Source organism: Mauremys reevesii, linkage group 6, assembly GCF_016161935.1.
Source record: "Mauremys reevesii isolate NIE-2019 linkage group 6, ASM1616193v1, whole genome shotgun sequence".
NCBI lineage: Eukaryota > Metazoa > Chordata > Testudines > Geoemydidae > Mauremys > Mauremys reevesii.
The window spans coordinates 120,769,495-120,790,349 of record NC_052628.1 but is presented as its reverse complement, the minus strand read 5'-3'; the positions used below and the strand labels follow the sequence as shown (position 1 = coordinate 120,790,349).

At 46.1% G+C, this 20,855-nt stretch overlaps 1 protein-coding gene across 4 annotated transcripts in view; it reads left to right on the top strand.

The window, feature by feature from the left end:
* PAX5 (paired box 5) overlaps window positions 1–20,855 on the top strand; it is a 224,138-nt gene that overhangs the window by 153,834 nt on the left and 49,449 nt on the right. For all 4 annotated transcript variants that reach the window (XM_039545497.1, XM_039545495.1, XM_039545496.1 and 1 more), the window contains one exon: window positions 7,277–7,378. In XM_039545497.1, coding sequence (XP_039401431.1) covers window positions 7,277–7,378 — 102 coding nt within the window. The remainder of the gene's footprint in view (window positions 1–7,276; window positions 7,379–20,855) is intronic.

Here is a 20,855-nt window from a genome sequence, read left to right as displayed (position 1 = left end):
TTGTTGTGGGAAGTGCTCTCTGTTGAATGAGAAGTAAAAGTCAAGGTGGAGTCCATTTATGATCACACCGTGATACTATTTATGTAAAAGTATTATCCCTGGTGTTCTGGCTAGTTTCCAACGCAGGTAGCTATATCCTACTGACCTAAATTCCTTCTGCAGTTAAACAGCATTTCCCACTTCCGTTCCTAAAATGTTGTGCACTGTCATGGTGGGGTGTTAGTCAATACACTTCACCCCAGAAGTAGCTACATTTCAACGTGCAGGCGAAAGGATTCCTGTCTCCCTTTGCAAAAGGATCAGGTAAACAATACTGCTTTGCCTTTTATACAGCACTTTTAAATCCACCCATCTCAAAGCAAGTTACAAAAGAAGATTGTCATCCCCAAACGGGCGATGGAGAAAACAAGGCACAGGGAAGTGTAGTGTTGGCCAACGTCTCACAGCTGCTCAGGAGCAGGGCAGGGAATAGTGTCCCAGTCTCTGGCTTTCCCATGTAACAACATACATTTTGTTGTTGTCTGTTTTACATGCGCACGTGTTGATCAGGGTGATTTAACTTCTACCGATACGCTGTACACCGTTACAGAAAAGGGATGTAGAGGCATGTGCACGATCCTATACTTCTTTGCCCAGGTGCAATTTCTGAAGTTATAATTTTTTTTAAACTCTCTCTGTATATCTACATGAAATCAACCCGTGTATTAACAAGGCGCTCCGGGTACAGTAAAATCTTTGCCCTCGGTCTGTAGCCATATGGTAGTCTACTAAGGAAGATCTAAAGTTTCCTTGGGACCAAAATAGAAAAAAAAAAACCAACCTAATTCTGCAGCAATTCTTAGAACAAAACATAGTTTTAGGAATATTCCTCCCTCATGATGATACCATAGAAAGAGTCGCTCTATTCCCCCAGAACTGTTTCCTTTGCCAGGAAGGTTGGAAGCAGTTAGTTATCTGCAAACTAACTCAGCCGGTTAACTAATAAACCGGTATTTGTCAGCTAATCAATTATTTGGAGTGCTCAGCGCTATCAGGACACTATAGTCCTCTTTGCAGTGGAAAGGAGTGAGCTGTGTATGTTCCCTCTGTCACTGACAATGACATACAGTCAGCCCTGTTTGCGCTGACATCAGGTCATCTTTTCATCCCCAGTGAGGTTGGGGAGCTGTGCAGACTGTCTGCTAGTGTTTCAAACAGTGCTCTTACAAACTCCACAGGCTCCTACAATCTGTTTTACATTCCTTTGTTATTGAATTTCCAGGGCTGGGAGAGCCAGGGCCAGAGTGGTCTCGTCAGTCCTTTGTTCTGCCCTTCCCTCTCTCTCTCTCTCTCTTGCTCAGTTTAGATTTTAATGAAAAATAAGTGCTAACATTTCCAGCTAACACTTGTCCTCTGCTCACAGTCCAGGGGTGATTGCTGGTGGTGAATTGAGAATAATTCAGTGAGTGAGTCTAGTCCTTTCCCCTAGCCCAGTGTAGAGAAAGGACAGTGCCGTGATTAAGGCATAAGCCCATGCTGCAGCAGGTGGTGGGTTCTAATCCTACCTCTGCTCTCAGTTTCTTATGTTATATAGGCCAGTTTTTCTAGATATTAAGGCACCTAAAGGTGCAGATGGATGCCAAGGCACTTTTGAAAAATCCACTAGGTGCTTGTCCTGCATCTTCAGATGCCTAAATACCTTAGAAAATCTGGCCTTTAGTCTCTCTTTGCCTCAGCTCCCCATCTGTAAAATGGGACTAATACTACTCCTTGGGGAGTCTTGACTACTTAGGCTGTAAGCCGTTTGGGGCAGGGACTGCCTCTTACTTTATGTTTGCACAGTGCCTGGCACGAAGGGAGTTGGTCTTAATAATAATGTTAAGTAGTTTTCATTACCATTTGCATAATCCAGTCTGTGGGACAATCCCCAGTTCCTTAGAAGCATCTGAGATCAGACTGAGAGGGAGAGAAGTAGGGTTGGGCCAGCCCCTGAGACCTGCTCACGGATTCTCCGCTGGATCAGAGAAGTTGGCGATTGAAAACTGCCCAAACCCAAAGCCTGCAATGCGATGACTCTTCCAAGCATGTTAATCAGCAGCTGACAAAGCATGTCACTGGGACAGGAGCTGCAGGTGTCAGGTTTCCCTTTCGATATGGCACACTGAGAAGGAAAAGCAGCATTTGTGAAGAGCAATTTTTCTGCCTCTTCCATAAAGACAATTAATAGATAATTGGATGCAACAAAAGCCAAGCTTTAGCATCGTCCTCAGGCCAATATCGTCCAACTCAGGTGCCTAAAGTTAGTCGCCTGCATCCATACTCACCCTGAATAAAAATGGCCTGATTTGAAGAGGAGCTGGGCACCTGTGGAAACTGGAGTCACTCAGCATCTCTGAAATGATCCTGGACATCTCTGATTGTGAGAAAGGATTTGGAAAAAGTGAAGTGAATTGTAAGCAAATTAAAACCGGCTCCATGTAAACTAGGAGATGGGTGAATTGGGGGTGGAGAGTGGGTTACAGCAGATCAAAATAGGAAGGGGGAGCTCTTCATTCTTGTGGCTGTCATCACAGGTCCAGACGCCATTTGATGATGTGGCATTACATCATCTTGTGGATACAGCAAGGGGACAAAGGAAGGGATGTACCCCACAGGCATGCATGTTCCAAAGCAGGCCAATAGCCAGCTAAACATGGGGAGGGTTGTGAGGGGCACATCCCTGGGGCTTCCCTCCCCCTTGCTTGCATCACTCAGGTCTGACCAGGACGGAGAATCTCTACAGATGTAAAAAGGGTCACAGACGTGGGGGGCATTCCGCTGTAGGACACCGGAATGCTGGACTTCATGCATTGCAGAAGATTCCCGGCAGGGAGGTTTGATGTGAGATGTCTCTTGTGATCTCTCTCTGCCTCCCACCTACAAGGGAGAGAGCTCTGGGCATGCAGCCTCCCTTCTCAGCTCCCCTGGAGGGGATAGGAAGCTGGGAGGGTGCAAATCGAGAGCTCTCCATTTGGACATCTTCTCAACTCCCACCTGGTGCTGCCACCACTCGTCTGACTGGCTGGGAGCCCCAGAAACCTCAGCCAGACCCCCACCCCACTGCAGATTCTGCTGTCCTCTGAGCTATCAGCTCCTCAGCCAAGGAGGAGGAGCTCTCACTTTGCCTGTTAGCGGGAGGGAGGGGAGGCTGGGCTTCCCCGTGCTCCTCTCTCTAATCGAAGGGGATGATGTGAGTCACCAGATCGATAGAAACTAGATTTTCGGTGGAATCTGGGAGACTTAAAACTGCCCTTGGGCTCATGACTCCAACTCCAAGTCAGTGTCGTGGGATCATTACACCGCAAAGCGTCTCAGGGCCAGATCCTCAGCCCCAGCGTCGCTCCACTGCAGCTAGATGTGTAGTAGGACTTTGAAGCCAATGGCGCCCTGCTGATTTACCACAGCTGAGCATCTGGCCTGACAGGTACATCTCAGGATAAAATCTGCTCCAACACAAGGTCCAGATAGGAAGCTGCTCCAGTTTGTTACATACGCTGTCTCCTGACGCAAATGCCTCCCGTGCGTTGGGTGTACGAAATAAATGGTTTAGCAGATATTTGTCTGCTGTGATCTGATCTCTCACTTTGTTCTGGGGTTCCATGGTGAAGCAGAACAGATATCTCACTTCACTAGGCAGAATAACAAGGGCTTCAATTAGCTGCTGGAAAATACACACATCCTTACCGCAGAGTCTAGTTATCTGAGTCCTTTCCCAAGTAACTCTCCTTTGTTAAGGGTACTTCGTTCTGCCATCAAAGGGTTTCATTAGCGCATTTCTCTTTGTTCCAATGGAAATCATGGCCCATCAATACTAAACGTGCAGATTTACGTAAACACCCACCCCCAGGCCTTTCCCCTCTCCCGCTCCCAGTACCCAATGTTCTTTCTGTAGAGAAAGGTAAATCTTATAGAGATGGCTGGAATTTTGTGCCCTCCCCATGCAAAAGGAAAATATTTTGATGAAATTGTCGCCATAGCCCTCTCACTTTTTCAACCAGCTCTGATTCTACCTTTCACTTATGAATATTGTTGTATGAAAGAAGTTGTAATTAGGTTGAAAACAAAGCAGACTCCTCAAAATAAGCAATAGGGACATAGATAGAATGAGTCAGACATGTTAGACTTTTCCCTGTGAGTCCAGGTGGGATGGTGCTTGTGAATGGTCATTTTATTTTTTAAATTTCAGGTATTTGTTTTCATATCGTGGTTTGCTCACAAGTAAAACCGTTCGCAGGTCTCATTGTAATCTTCAGCAGACGTTTTACCAACTGGATGGAAGCAACAATTTGTCTTGAGTGACCGTCTGCTAAAATAAAGGCTCAGAAGTCAGTCGAGAGGAAATGTGAAAAATGAAATCAATCCACCTTCCCATGTAATATGTATAATTCTTACAGATTCACACCACTCGCCATCTCCTGGCCGTAGGGAGAGCTAACTGATGCACACGAGTTGCTTGGCTGTTGAGAGCTGGCCCTTTCCCAGGAAAGCCAGCTGGGTGTTTATAGAAATTAAAGCTCAGTTTATTTTTGAGTGACAGTAGTTCCTTTGCTAAACCAAAAGCCCCCATACCTGTGAGGGACTGGGACACATGCCGTTTTGCAACTGTGAAATGTATGCAGTATCCCTGTTTCGCCTTTGGATTGCTTAGCCCTTCAGAAGAGACCGTCAGCCACCACATTAGAAACATGGCAGGTGGTACTAACCACACTGCCCAGCAGGAAGGTCGTTTCTGATTGGTGGGCTGATTTAAAGCCTAACCGTGCAGAGGGCCTCCAAAATCCTACATTTGTTTGCATGGAATTATCGTAACTGTAATAATACATTGGCCTTAAGAATTCTTGCATTTTCAGCACCAATAGAGGCATCAAAGCAAATGTCAAACCATAGGAAATCTTTTTATTTCAGATAAAATCCTTATTAGTCTGCTGTTTATTTCCTGGGGATGTTCCAAGACCCACCAAGCATAGCTAGATCACAGACAGCTGTGTGTTTCCAGGGTCTACAAAACACTTACAAATTACAGTATTCAGACTTTGAACTTGTGTGGGAGGTCAGGAAAACAGACACAGCAACAAGAGCAGAACATTTTGATCAGTGATAACCATTTGCTGCCTGAACTGATTAATTAAGATGAATGATGAGAGATCTGTTCCTTTAAAAGTGCAGGAGCAGTGACACTGAGTTCCCACCTACCCGTCTTGCATGTGCTAGGCTAGCAGAGTGGATAACGTAGCCAGCATTGCTCCACGGTCCCAAGGAGAGATGATCTGACATCACCAGTGTGATATGTACTGATACAGAGCAGCAGTAAGGATGCCCCACTTGAGGATTTGCCCTCTGAATATCAGGGCCTTTAAGTTCAGCATCAAGAATTGAGGCACCCAGAATCTCTCAGCTCTTTTGAAGACATAGACCTCAGACAATCATCCAAGGTGACACCTGATGTCTATGGAAGAGCCCGGAATCAAACCCAGAACACCAGTGCACCCACTCTGAGTTCACAAGACCATCCACGCTGAATTCTTACCAGGGGCATCGTCAAAGTCTTTAACTTTCACTGCTAATTTTCTGAAGTTAACCAGGGAACTACATTCATGTAGCTCTGTGATACCTAGAAGTCCTGCTTTGTCTATTTCAACTTGTGAAAAAGGTTAACTTGGGGACGTGAACTGTGAAATACAGAGTTTCAGCCTTACTCTTGTATGGGAAGTTTAGAATTAACGCTAAAGTAAATAAAAATGTTGTGGATAGTCTTGTATTTCTATCTTGTGCCTTAGAATAGCAGGCAGCCTCATAAACTGAGACCATTGGGGTGTCAGAGGTCTGAGCATAAAGAAAGAAAGAAAGAGACAGACAGGCCCTAATCAGCATGTACTTAACTTCTAAGTACGTCAGGGGTCGGCAATCTTTCAGAAGTGCTGTGCCGAGTCTTCATTTATTCACTCTGATTTAAGGTTTTAATTAATTTTAAATTAATTTTAATCAGGGCCAGCTCCAAGTTTTTTGCCGCCCCAAGTGGTGGGGGAAGAAAAAAAAAAAGCCGCGATTGGCGGCAATTTGGCGGTAGCTCCACCGCACCACTTTCTTCTTCGGTGGCAGGTCCTTCCCTCCGAGAGGGACCGAGGGACCTGCCGCCGAATTGCTGCCGAAGAGCCGGACGTGCCGCCCCTTCCCCTGGGCCGCCCCAAGCACCTGCTTGCTGAGCTGGTGCCTGGAGCTGGCCCTGATTTTAATGTTTTTAGAAGGTCCCTTTCTATAAGTCTATAATACATAACTAAACGATTGTATGTAAAGTAAATAAGGATTTTAAAATGTTTAAGAAGCTTCATTTAAAATTAAATTAAAATGCAGAGCCCCCCAAACCGGTGGCCAGGACCCAGCCAATGCGAGTGCCACTGAAAATCAGCTTGCGTGCCACCTTCGGCACCTGTGCCATAGGTTGCCTACCCCTGAAGTGCGTCCTTAAATCACAAGGCCTAGAGTAAAAGAAATGGTTTGCTGAGGTCCAAATAAGTTTGATTTACAAAGCCATGACTTGAATTCTGTGGCATGTACGCACATGGTTTTTGCACTGTAATTGTACTAAGAGTAACACCCAGTTTTGAGATCTGCCGATGAGAAAGAAGCAGTCAGCATCATTATCCCTGATTTACAGATAGGGAAATTGAGGCACAGAGCAGTCGCATGACCTGCCTGCAGTCACATGTCCCAGCCAAGAATAGAAGCCAGCCCTTCAGAGTCCTAGTCTAGTGTGCAAGCCACTGAACTACACTGGCTCTCCATGAGTGGGATTACACCAAAATATTCCCCATAATGAATTTGCAAGACCTCTGCAGACTATCCTTATGTCGCTAGAAGGGCTTATTCCGAGAATGTTTGCTAGGCAAATGCCATTCAAATTGCTGTCGCTTCTCACTTCGTGACTGACCAGTTTCTAATGCCATCCGTTTATTTTGACAAATCTGAGCTTCAGAGAAACTTGGGAATAAGGAAGGCCCAGCAAAGTTCAAGCTGGCTTGCCTGCCTCAGCGCCGAGCCGTGTGTGCCTTCTCTCGCTGTCGCTCACTTTATCAGAGCTTTATGGCAGCTCATAAAGAAATTGTCTCTTCTCTCCCTGCCAAGCTAAAAATCCCACTTTGGTATTCACAGTACAGTTATGACAAATGCCTGGCCTGTGTTCTGGGTGTTCAGGGAAATGTAAAAACATGTCTAGTTGTTGTGAATGCTCACATGGTGATTTGTTGGTTTGATTCTTCAGGTCGTGAATTGGCAAGCACAACCCTCCCAGGATACCCTCCTCACGTCCCCCCTGCTGGACAGGGCAGCTACTCTGCTCCAACACTGACAGGAATGGTGCCTGGTGAGTTTAACAACCCCCCTTCCTCCCCCTCTCAGCATTACAGAAGCAAAGCCAAGTGCTTTCTGGTTGTTCTGCACTGATGCCAGCAGAAGACTGAATTACAGTGATGAAAAGAGAAGAGCAGATGCAAAGCGAGTCTAAATAAATAAACCAACCCCTCTCTGGCACAAGGGAGAGCCTAACTTCTCCACTGCCAAAGCAAAGTCTTCCATCCTGTGGGCAGGGAAAGCCCTTTACCCCACTGCATGGCTGTTTGCTATGTGTTGATCTGATCACATAGGGACAGCCTCAAACTCCCCTCCCCCAATTTGTCATGAGGATGATTTTAATCAACACTTTAATGTTAAGCACGTCACACGTATTGGTGCCAGTGGGCTAGATAAGCTGCGTTGTGGCAAGCGTTTGTCGGACTGGAAGTGTTCAGATGGTTACTTTACTAAGCCCAAAATCTTAACAACTCGCGCATCACTGAATTTCCCGCAGGCTTTTTCCTTTTTTTGGTAAGCCCTTTTTGCATGTTTTTGAGATGGGAGCTTCTGATCATTTGCTGGAAGGCACTCCAGCTCAGCTCTTCAGAGGCACCTATGTTCCTAGCTCCCATTAAAATCAGTGAGAGTTAGGCGCCTAACTGGACCTGAGTGGCCTCAACCCCTTCGGAAGTCAGTGGGAGCTGAGCATGCCCAGATCTCATAAGAGGCACCTTGTAGGATGAGGTCCCTATGAATACAGTTGGGTTATCCATTATTAGCAACTTTTGATCCAAATTATTCATCTATGATCCTAGACACTATGGAGATATTGTTGGTGCTTTAGACATACAGATAATGATAAGGCTAGAGACAGATGAGTGTTATGTTGTATATACTCCTGGGTTTGACATTTAAGTATGATGAAAATCATTGACTTCAAAAGAGCTATGTGGGTTTACAGCAGCTGAGGATCTGGCCCTCACAACCTTTGATCTCAATGTTAAGGCCACCACTGCTTACTAGGAAAAGTGTTTATTCAGTATTATGAACCCCAAGCATTCAAAAGTTAGTAGTAAAGTATTTTTAAAAATCATCGGACTTTTAAAAAAAATTGGGTGTTTTTTAACTTCTTTTCTAGTTTCTGGGCCTTTAGGGTGCACTTGGACCATATTTCCAAGCTTTTCCTCAATCTGTTTTAAAAAAATGAAAGCTGAGATTATTACATAATCACATGACTCCAGCAGCTGGAGATTAAGAACAAAATATCATAAAACTTGTGATAACCAGCATAAGAGTTGGCAACATTGGCTTTCTGTCTAGAGTGTGTGGGAGTTTGCACATATGATCTATCTTGAGTGTACTTGTCTGCTGGTAATATCTTTAAGAAATTAAGAAAAACACATTCATTCTTCACATGAATTAGTTTTAAGAATTAGAAGTATGAATCAGGTCATTGTAATAACATGTAATGGGGGGGGATTTTATAAAGATTGCTATAGATACAGAAACATTACTTTCCCCTCAAAAAGTAAATGTGACGTAACAATGGCTTATTTTATACAGCTGTAATGATTTACATCATACAAAAAAACTTGCCTAGAACTTCAGGCCAGATTCTCAACTGATGTAAATTGATCTGCTGATTTCAAAGGAGCGTCAGCAATTTGCACCAGCTGAGGATCTGGCCTGAAAATGCAACAACATCTTGCTGTGATTGCAAGTCACTTCCTACCATTTAAATATTAAGGACCTAAAAAAAAAGTCACATCAGTGTTAAGGTACTTGATTAACAAGATTTCCCTAAATGTGTTTTGCAGTTATACAAGCATCTCTGAACAGCAGCTAGGAACAAGGATGGGTGAACTAGTCAGGATAAAACAATCTGCTTCTGATTACAGGGGGGAATAGCTCAGTGGTTTGAGCATTGACCTGCTAAACCCAGGGCTTGCAAGTTCAATTCTTGAGAGGGCCAACTATGGATGTGGGGCAAAAATCTGTCTGGGGATTGGCCCTGCTTTGAGCAGGGGGTTGGACTAGATGACCTCCTGAGGTCCCTTTTAACCCTGGTATTCTATGACTTAATCAGAATCTGAACACAAAGTAATGCTTTATTTTGCAAGTTGGCAAAGTTTAGTTAACTTCATTTACTCTGACCTCCTAGTTCTTTCTAAGTCTGGAAGTTAGGGTGACCAGATGTCCTGATTTTATAGGGACAGTCCCAATTTTGGGGTCTTTTTCTTATATAGGCCCCTATTACCCCACACCCCCATCCTGATTTTTCACGTTTGCTGTTGGGTCACCCTACTGGAAGCAGAAGTAATGCAAGACTGTGAGAGAGGTTGTTCTACTAGCACTATTCCCTCTGTGTTCAGAAGCATGGCGTCCTGGGATCTAGTGAAGGAAACTGATCTCGAGCAAGCGCTGTCTTTCACTTGAGCCAGCCTGAAAATGGGAAGGTTTGCGTGAAGCTTCTTGATAGCAAGTGTTAAATTATGCCCATAGCACATCTGTGCTTTTAAGGCTAAGCCTGCTATTGTGCAGCTGTTATGAAACCCAAATACTCTGCACATTATCTAAGATGATGCCAGTTCCCTGAGGTGAAAGGAAAAGATCGTCCTACTTTGTACCCTGGAACAATTTGTGCCCTTCCAAATGAGGGGCCTGCCCTTTCATGTGACTAAGGATTTTGGGTGACCCACTGGAGATGCCTTGAAGAGACCTGATTTTCAGAAAGTGCTGAGCATCTGCTCTTTGAAAATCAGCCCCTTAAAGGTGCCCCAACTTGAACAGTAGAAAATTGAGTCATTTTTGAAAGTGTAGGTGATGATGTTTCAAGGTGGTTCTGTTACAGCCTCTGTTAAGATTTGATCTCACTAGTCCTTATTAATGATTATTATTTTTATAAGCATAGTGCCCAGGGACCCCAGTCATAGTCCAGGACCCCATTGTGTCAGGTGCTGTACAAACGCAGACCAAAAAGACAATCAGTTGTGTTTTTCAAGTGTGCCTAAGCACGGTAGGCTCCTGACTCCCATCGGAGTGTGTCTGAAAATCCCTTTAGGTGTCTGCACCTTCAGGTGCCCAAATCCTTTGAAGACCTGGTTTACAGTGTGCTTCAGTGTGGACTACCAGGGGAGGATCGAGTGCAGAGCACAGCAAAGGGTTGTTCTGTAACTGCCCCCGGTGGGCACTGCTGGCGTGAACTACAAGGTACTTAGTTCGCATGAACACAGCCCTGTTTGAAAGAAGTCTGCGGTAACGTGAACTAGGTACCTTTTGGCTTGTGCCAGGAGCGTCCCTGCTGGGCAGAATGCAACACTTTGTGCTCAGCAATTCGCACCCCCCCCCGTAGTCCGCACTGCGGCACAGCGTAGACAAGCCCTTAGTCTCTGTCTCAGTTCCCCATCTGTAAAATGAGGTTAATAGCCCTTCCCTACCTCGCAGGAGTGCAGGAAGCATAAATACTTTACAGATTGTGGGGTGCTCAGACACTACTACTAAGTAATGGTACCTGAGATGGGCAGGTTTGGTAATACGCAAGACCAATCACATATTATTTGGCAGAGTTTAGAAAGATGCAATGCAATGATCCAGACTCATCTGATTTCTCTGTGTAATAGATTTATTTTTAACTACACGTAGGCTGGTGTGACCCATTAGATTGAGTAACTGCAATGTTCCTTTCATTGGTTCTTTTAATAACAACCTTCTGCTCCAGCTAGGTTGAAGGTCACCTGCAATTCTTCTAGGTTCTCGTTCTCATTTAAGTGTGGGTTTGCTAACTAGAATCCAAAATACCTTCTCTGTCCTCCCTTGTCATTTGAAGGGCCCGTTTCAGAGGCTTCTTCTGAATGCACACAGTCTTTTATGATTTGGTTCTGAAGGCGCTGACAGATCAGGTTTAATGCTGTATGCATAGCCGTGTTTGTGCTCTGATATGGCTGAATTATTCTGCCCTGAAATTTATACACGGGGAATGTACGTTTCACCAATTCTCTGGGATTCCCTCCTCGACCTGCTGCTTCCCTGGAATAATTTTCAGAGCATAGGCTCAGAATGTGGTTATTTGATAAGCGCTTTAATTGTGAGCCATGAACGATTGTTATAATTAACTGATTGTGTCAGTAAAGTGTTTAGAGACGTGGGAGAAATATAGACACGATAAGACATATATGATGTTTTGTTGCATGCTTGTTGCTGTCAACATCATTTATGTGACTGTGAATAACCCGGTCCCCAGCTACAGTGCTTGCGTTTGTACAGCATTTGCCAGGGATTCATAGAGCACGTGTCCGAGGGGCTGGGGAATGAGTGTTAACTCTTACAACTCAGGGATGAGAATACCTGTCCGGAGAATTCTTGACGTGGTAGATCAGAGCTGAGTCTACCCAGCTCCTCACGCTCTTATCTCCTTCCTCCCGTCCCCACACCAGCTCCCACTCCCTCCCTGCTTTTTCCCCTCCTTCCCATATCTTCCCTTCACTCCAAGGCTCATCTCAGCAGGCAATGGATCTCGTGTTCCCCACTGGCCTGGCCTTTTCTGCCAGCCACCTCTTCAGCGCCGTCCTCCCGGCCCCATGCCAGTTCCTGCCCTTCCCCTGCCATTGCTGTCACTCTGTCACGCACCCTCCCTTCTTCTCAAAGGGCTGTGAATGCACAGTCTCCTCCTGGGTGCCCTGCAAGTGGCCCCTCACCTCAGTTTCCGTCTTGATTCTTGAAATAAACTCAGGGCAGCCTTCGGGGTATATAAACAGCCTGTTTTGTGGGGTTAAGTTATTACCAGAAGTCTCACTACCGTAAACCAGAATCCTCCCTGCACAGTCCAACACCAAATATGGCTCTAGTGTCTCTCACCAGGCTTCACCCCAGCTCACAGGCACGGCTCTAGCATCCCTCACTGTGCTTCACCCCAGCTCCCAGGTATGGCTCTAGCACAGTGGTTCCCAAACTGGGGTTCACGAAATGTTACAGGGGGTTCTCGGGAAAAAAATCCCCAATGGCGGACAGAGCTGTCCTTAGGGGTCCCTGGCAGCCCAGAGCCCCTGGACTTCCAAGAGCTAAGCAGATCAAAGCAAGCATCTCTATCACACTGAAGAGATTTAAACTTCAAGACTCCTTATAAGAAACGGAAAGGGAGATGGATATTTTTTTGCTCTTTTTAAAATTAAATATTATTGCAGTATTGTTTTTAAAATTATGATGAAGAACAAGTTTAAGCTTTGTTGTAATGTGTGTTGTTTGCCTGGATTGCTCAAGACCTGAATGCTTGTGTAGGAGGAACTCTCTGAGTTGGCTTCTTAAACCCCTTCATGCTGTTTCACATCTGATACTCCTTGATGAAACATAGGAGCCTTGTCTTATAACAGGCTTATTCAAAGTGATACAAGCGACGAAAGTGAGATCTTGGAAGTGTGTTGCTGTTTTCATAATGTAATAAAAATACTGTAATGATAAATAATTAATAATACATACTGTGTAAATAAGCATATCATACAAACAAATTTTATATTTCCAAGATCACTGCTTTTATAATTTATACTCGGGTAAAGGAGAAAATCCCTGGAAATATTCATTTTTAGGAGCGGGTTCATGAGAACTGACATTTTAGTGAAAGGGGTTCACAAGCTGTTAAAGTTTGGGAACCGCTGCTCTAGCGTCTCTCGCCAGGCCACATCCCAGCCCCTCTAGCTGGGGTGTTTCTCCGCCCTGTTTCCTTCCCAGGTCGGGTTCCAGCTCTTGCCCAGGACCAGCTCAGTGGGCTCACCCCTCCATTATTCCTCAGCCTTCCATCCACTCTGGGCCTCCATTTTGGAGAGCCAGCCGGCATCGCCCTCTGCTGCTCTCAGCCTTCAGCTCTGTGTGGCCTGGGCAAGTCTGTAGGTGACTCCCCGATTGCCTTCTGCTTTCACCAGCCTCACCTGGCCCCACGGCTGAAGCAGGGACCTCTCCCCACTCCCTCCTTCATGGGCAACCCCTCCTGAAGCTCTCACCCCGCTGTGCTCTCCCTCAGAGCTCTCTTTGCTCTCAGAACTCCTGGGTTCTGACCTCTCAATTATAACTCCCAGGGGCAGTCCCACCCTCCTCATTCCCCAAACTAGGGCGCACCCAGACTGGGAGAGGAGAGCTGAGCCCAGTTTAATGTAAGGGGCCAGCTACCCTATGGCAGGGGCCTTTAGTCCCTGGCCCACTCCAGAGGGAGCTCAGGGAGGGCCTGTCTATCAGGACATACACAACAATGCCTTCCCAACTGGTCCTTGGGCATGATGCATCTGTCATGATCTGTGGGCCAGTGTGAAGAGTGAGCACAACCATGGTCCTTTGTGCTCCGTGCCTCCCTCCCACCACCCTTGGGGTGCCGATGCCCTTGTGAGTGACCCCAAGGAGCAGTTACTGCCCCCACCCCCACGTACAGGGCCTGCAATTGCAATGACCAGTGCCGGGGGGGTGGCTCCTTTTGCCACTTCCACTTTGCAACTGCGTCAGATCCAGTCCAGTGGCAGTCTGGTCCTTTGTGAGGACCTGGAGGAAGGGCAAGTCTCTCACTCAGATTCCATCCAAAGAGGTTTCTGACGAAAATGCCTTTTTCCGTTGACTTAGGCACCTATTTTCAAAATGTGTCGTTTTCGCTGAAATTTCATTTTAAAATAACCAAAACAAAGCATTGAGATGATTTCCAAACGGCCTGGTTTAGTATTTTTGGAACAAAAGTGATTTTGAACTTAAAATTCATTAAAGGCCAAAATTGGAACAAAATGTTTAGATTGAGATGATTATTTTTCCCCCCCAGAATTTTGTTTTGTGGCAAACTTTCACATTTGTTGTGGTTTCGCTCCATTTCTGGAAAAGGAAAAATAATCCAAATTGGGGCTTTTCCCACTAAATGGACAACACAGTTCTCTCGGAGCTCTAGGCACAAGACTTCCTACTGCAGTTCTCCAGCGAGACTTCCTACTGCAAAGGAATTCAGGGTGTACTCTCCTCCATGGCCTGTCAGCTCTGCTGGAAGGGAGGATGGCATATATCAACAAAGAGAATTATCCCCGCCAATGCGACTTGCAACCGGTTCACTTAAACCAGCTAACTCATTAACTGAAAAACTTTCTCCGGAAAAATCGAGTTCTATGCTGTGCTTTAAAATGACAGCCTTGTAAAATGAGAACCTGGTAATGTTTTGGGATCCCAGGAACACACCTTTCCCCATCAGGATCTTAGCTGTCCCTGCACACCTCATGGGAAAATTGCCTGTGAAAAGTAACACTTCCAAATGGCACTGCAGGGCCAGCAAACCAATTGCATACACCGCTACCTCGATATAACGCCACCCGATATAACACCAATTTGGATATAACGCGGTGAAGCAGCGCTCTGGGGGGAGGGGCGGGGATGCACACTCCGGTGGATCAAAGCAAGTTCGATATAACGCGGTTTCACCTATAATGCGGTAAGATTTTTTGGCTCCCGAGAACAGCGTTGTATCGAGGTAGAGGTGTATTTCTGTGATAACATCATGTCTAGATGTGCAGAATTCCTGGGTAAAGCATGCTCCAAAGTAGGAAAAAGGGTGGGGATTTATATATGTGTGCATCATTTGCCAATATAATATAATATAATACAATATAAGCATGTGCATAGGTCCCATTGCTATTTATCAAGGCATTTAAGGACATGTCTAGGTGCTTTGCTGAATCCAGGGCACTATGAGTGAAACATATTTGCATATATCCCACTAGCTGTATGTGGCAGTGTGGCCCAATGAATAGGGCACTGGACTGGGAGTCAGGAACTGTGGATTCTCCTCCCACCTTTGCCACTGGCTACCTGAGTGACCTTGATCTATGACTTCACCTTGCTGCATCTCAGCTTTCCCTTCCTTAAAAGAGGAATAATGATGCTCACGTGCTCTTGTAGAGTGTATAGATGAAGATAAGTGTTAAGGGTTATTTGTTATTATTTATTGTATTATGTGTGGTCCAATCCACAAATCTCTTTTGCCCAGAAACCCCATTATTGTCAATGAGGGCAGAGCCTGATTCAAGACCATTGCGATCAGAGGGAGTCTTTCAATCGACTTAATTGGGCTTTCAATCAGGCCCTGACTGAGGGCAGGGTCTTGGATCAGGCCCAGAAGTTTTGGTTAAATTTCCACATGGTTAAACTTGAGTACATTGCAGTCAAACAGCAATTTACAGGTATGACTCATCTGAAATTCTTATGAACTGAACAAAGTAAATTTTGATGTGTGAATTACACTGTTAAAGTTACAGATTCTGTGAAATGTGTGTGGAGAGAGATTGTGGTATCGGGGACTCGTCCTTTTAAGGGATGAGCTTTCCTATCTCTTGGAAGAAGTCCTCAAGCTCTTCCTCGGTTATATTGGTTCCCTTACCCATGCCCCCAGCCACTGAAACCACTGTCCTTAATAACACACAGATCTGCTTGTCCACTCAACGGAAACCATCAAAGAACAAAACAAAACTGGAGCCAAATCCTGTCTCTTGCTCATGCGAGAAGTACCATTGACACTGGCCCTGATTCAGCTGCTGTCAAAGGCAATTGACTCCAACGGAAGCTGTATTGGGCTACTAACTGGGACCACAGGTATAATTGTGGGAAGCAGGACAAGGCCTTTAGAAAAGGGAAAGAGCCAAAAATTGCAGCACAGAGCAAGTAGTATGACTCAGTTTCCTGTTTTACCTGGTACCTGATTGATTGGGAAGATTATGGCCCAGTCAACCAGATACCATAATTGGCCCTGAGGGATCTTAGTCAAGGACTTTGAGTACAATGTATTCCTCCTGCCTCTGTCCTTGCACTGGTGGAGGTGGTGATTGTGCTCTGCAGGAAATGTATTCTCAGTGTATGGTTTTAGAAGTGAGACTTGGAATTGGGGGTGGACTCTAAGAGAGCGAGGCAGCTAGAGCTTGATGGTGATTGGGCTGATTTGTCGCTGGATCTGGTATGGGCCAAGGAACCGACAGGCAAGTTTCCAAGAGGGTCTGTCCATGTGGAGGTGTTCAGTTGAAAGCCACATCTTTTGTCCTGCGGCATAGGCAGGCCCTGTTGTCCACATTTGTCTGTGTGCCTTTTGTAGCCCTCCTTTGCCTTTTCCAGGTGTTCCTTCACCTCCTCTTGGGTGTGATGGATGTCTTGTACTAGGGCCAAGGTAGATGGGTTGGGGGAGAATGTATGTAGTTGGGGGTGAAATTGGAGGTGGTACCCATAGTTGATAAAGAAAGGGCTGTGGCCTGTGGATGTGTGGTCTCCATAATTGTATGAGAACTCTACATAGGGTAACAGTGAAGGCCAGTCATCCTGGTGATGGTTGATGTAGCATCATAAGTATTGTTTGAAGATCTGGTTGATTCTTTCCATGTGGCTGTGGATGGTAGGCAGAGTACAGGTGTACTCCTAATAAACACAGGGTCGCCTGCCAAAAGTGGGCAGTAAACTGAGGCCCCCAGTCAGAGGTGATGTGATCCAGGAAGCCCTGAAGATGGACGATATTGTTTATCCAGAGCCGGGTGGCTTCCTCCACGGAGGGTAAACACATGTAGAGGATGAAGTGAGCCATCTTAGAAAACTGATCTACCTCCATCAGGATGGTTGTGAAACTACTGGATTCTAGTAGTTCCACCACAAAGTGCAAGAAAAATCCTCCCAGGGCTGAGGTGGTGTGTCCAGAGGGTGGAGAAGACTACAGGGTCTTTGGCATGGGATCTTAGAGTGGGTGCACATCTTGCAAGAAACTACAGAGGTCTCTGTCGTGGGGCGCACTCAGGCACATCAGAAGAAATGAGACATTAATCACTGGATTTTATATTGTTTTAAGTGTCCTGCCAGGGTGGAGTCATGGCACAGTAGTAGAACCACCACTCTCACAGGACCCCTCCCGAGTGTCATGTGGTTGTTGGTTGATAATGGCCAACTCATCGGGCAGAATTCCTGAGACAGAAGCAGAATGGAGGAGTGCAAGTAGATCCTGGTGGCAAGTCGGATTAAGTATGGGACTTGAAAATGGTCCCAGACTGGGGTCTCATGGATCAGAGCCATTTCTTCAAGACAAGGCTTCATTGCCATTTCTGGTTCCAGGGCGGTATGTGATGGTAAAATTGAACTGAGAAAAGAATAGGCACCACTGGAGCTGTTGGTTTTAGAGCCTTGGCTGTACGCAGATACTCCAGGTTCTTATGGTTGGTAAACACTTGGACCAGATGGCAGGCTCCTTCCAAGTAGAGTCACCACTCTTTGAAGGCAGTCTTAATTGCCAGAAACTCCATGTCCACAATCTTGTAGTTTCACTCAGCAAGAGTGAGCTTCCTTGAGTGACCATAATGTAATTATCATTGTGGGTGGGGGAAATACCAGACACCCATCACAGTATCGTTTAACTTCAGCAGGGGGAACTACACAAAAATGAGAGAGCTACTTAAATGGAAATTAAAAGGAACAGTCACAAATTGAACTGCATGGAAACTATTTAAAAACACCATAATAGAGGCTCAAACGAAATGTATACTCCAAATTAAAAAAAATACATAATCCCAACTGTATATATGAAATGATGAGGTCTAAATTAACTGTTGCCTCTCAAGAAAGAGATCTTGGAATCATCGTGGATAGTTCTTTGAAAACATCTGCTCAATGTGCAGCGGCAGTCAAAAAAGCAAACAGAATGTTAGGAACCATTAGGAAAGGGATAGATAATTAGACAAAAAATATCACAATGCCACTATATAAATCCCTGGTGTGCCCACACCTTGAATACTGCATGCAGATCTGCTCATCCCATCTCAAAAAAGATATATTGGAATTGGAAAAGGTTCAGAAAAGAGCAATAAAAATGATTAGGGGTATGGAACAGCTTCCATGTGAGGAGAGATTAAAGAGTTTGGGACTTTTCAATTTAGAAAACAGATGACTAAGGGTGATGGGAATATGATAGAGGTCTATAAAATCATGAATGGTGTGGAGAAAGTGAATAGGATAGTGTTATTTACTCCTCCTCATAACACAAGAACCAGGGGTCACCCAATGAAATTAAAAAGAAGAAGGTTTAAAGCAAAAGAAAGTACTTCGTCACACAATTCACAGTCAACCTGTGGAGCTCATCACCAGGGGATGTTGTGAAGGCCAAGACTATAATGGGATTAAAAAAAGAATTAGTTAAGTCAATAGAGGATAGGTCCATCAGGGGCTGTTAGTGAAAATGGTCAGGGATGCAACCCAATGTACCAGGTGTCCCTAAAGCTCCAACTGCCAGAACTGGGACTGGACAAAAGGATGGATCACTCTATAATTGCCCTGTTCTGTTCATTCCCTCTGAAGCATGTGGCACTGGCCATGTCAGAATCCTGGAATGCACAGCTGGATAGGCACCTGTGAATGAGAAATACCTAGATGGGGCTCAGGATTCATCTTAGTGGGGATTAGGGTACAGGGAAGTTCTCTTCCCTCTAGGTCCAGGCCGGTTTCCCCTGATGTGCCTGGGCTGGATTGTTTCTCTGAGGTCCTTGGTATTCACACTGGGTAGGCTGAGATGGCATGGCCAGGTTCATGGCAGTAGAAGCACAGGTGCTGCTGATGGCACTGTTCTTTTTCATCAGATGTGAGTCACTGATGAGCCAGATCTTCTTGCATAGTTTCAGTGGGTGATACAGAAGCTGTGGTCATGGTATGCGGGAAGTGGGGGCTGCAGGAAATCTCTCTTCTCCTCCCTTCATTCTCGCAGTCAGTTATCTTTGTGGGCAAGTCTGATGCTTCTGGGTGGTTGTGGTTCTGCTGTTTGGTCCATTCTTGTTGCACTAGGCTGGGTCCTGTACAGTTATTATGTCTGAACAAGCTGCCATGGCTGAGTTGTGGCAGCTAGACGTAGGAGTCAGAGCCAGAAACCTCAGTCACAAGACAGGAGTCAAGAGTCAGCTGGGCTGGGATACTGGGAGCTCGGAAGTAGGAGACAAACTGCAGATCAGAACCGTGAGTTGGGAACCCGAGCTGAGGCCGGGTCAGGATACTAGGGGGTCAGAGGCAGGCGACAGACTGGAGGTCTGAACCAGAAGTCAGATGTCAGGAATCAAGCTGGGACAGGGTGCCAGGAGATCAGGCTGGGGGAGCAGGAAGCAGAAGGCAGACAGTCTAGAGCACACAGTCTAGAGCAGGGTGGAGCCCTGTTGTTTGGACACCTTCCTATTCCTGCCACTGGTTGAAGTAGGGCCAGCAGGCCTATCAGCCGCTCTGGGACTCTGCCAATCTGACCTAGGGGCAAAGCCTCACACGGGGGCTGGACTTCCTGGGAGTCAGGCAAGCTATTGCCAGCAGGCTGCCAGGTGGAGGGTGGCTACTCCCATGAACTTTTTAGGCCGGGTGTGAGACCCAGGGGTCATGACACCCAGGACCAATGTCCAAGCAGGCCACTGCGTGGCAGGGACCACAGTCAGATCCTTGCAACAGCACCAGAACCCCCACAATTGTAGCGGAAACTTCATAACCAAACATCTTGGGTGCCAAGTGGTGGGTGAAAAAACCCACACAGCCCTTGGCCAGTTTTGCCACATGGCAGACATCCCTTCCAGAACCCCCAACTGGCAATCACCCCAGCCCCTGGCATCACTAGAGATCCAGCTACTAGATTCATGGCGGGGTGGACCAAGGAGCTCACAATGGCTACTGCTCCTTGACAGCAAACTGCATCACCCACTTACCACTCTGCCACCACCAGATGGGAGCCAATCACCCAGCGCACTCACACTGCCCCACAGCAGTAACAAGCCTCAGAGCCCAGATCCAGATGCAGGATGTGACCCCTGGCTGCTGACGGGGAACCCAGCTGAGATCACCCCCACGCCAGTGAGCAGGATGAGCACTGCAGAACGGCGTATGTGTTTGGAAATGCTTTTCACGCCATCCTCTGAGAGATCAGAGCTGCAAGGGCAGGCTGGCTTTAGTGGAGCAGTTGTAATATTAACAACCCAGCCAAGCCAATGCTTCTGTCATACACGAGACATCCTCTAGGGTGTTTGCTGGAAGCACTTATGAGAGCGATTGCCTTTCTAGAGCACTTGGCACACTAGGTGGTTGGGACATCAGAATTACCGCACTGGGTCAGAGTGGTGACCCTATCCTGCATCCTGGCTAGCAGCAGATAATTCAAGGGAAGGAACTAGTAACCCTCCATATTGAACAGTTCTGAAATAACCTACCCATAAGGGAGGGAGGCAGGGATACCTCAGTGGTTTGAGCATTGGCCTGCTAAACCCAGGGTTGTGAGTTAAATCCTTGAGGGGGCCACTTAGGAATCTGGGGTAAAAAATCTGTCTGGGGATTGGTCCTGCTTTGAGCAGTGGGTTGGACTAGATGACCTCCTGAGGCCCCTTCCCACCCTGACATTCTCTGATTCTTTTTAACTCCCATCATTTAATAGCTTCTGCCCTAAAGCATGAGAATTTGTATCCCTTATAAATGCTTATTCTGTCTAATGTACCTCTCTAGATGTTCTCATTATCCATATAAAT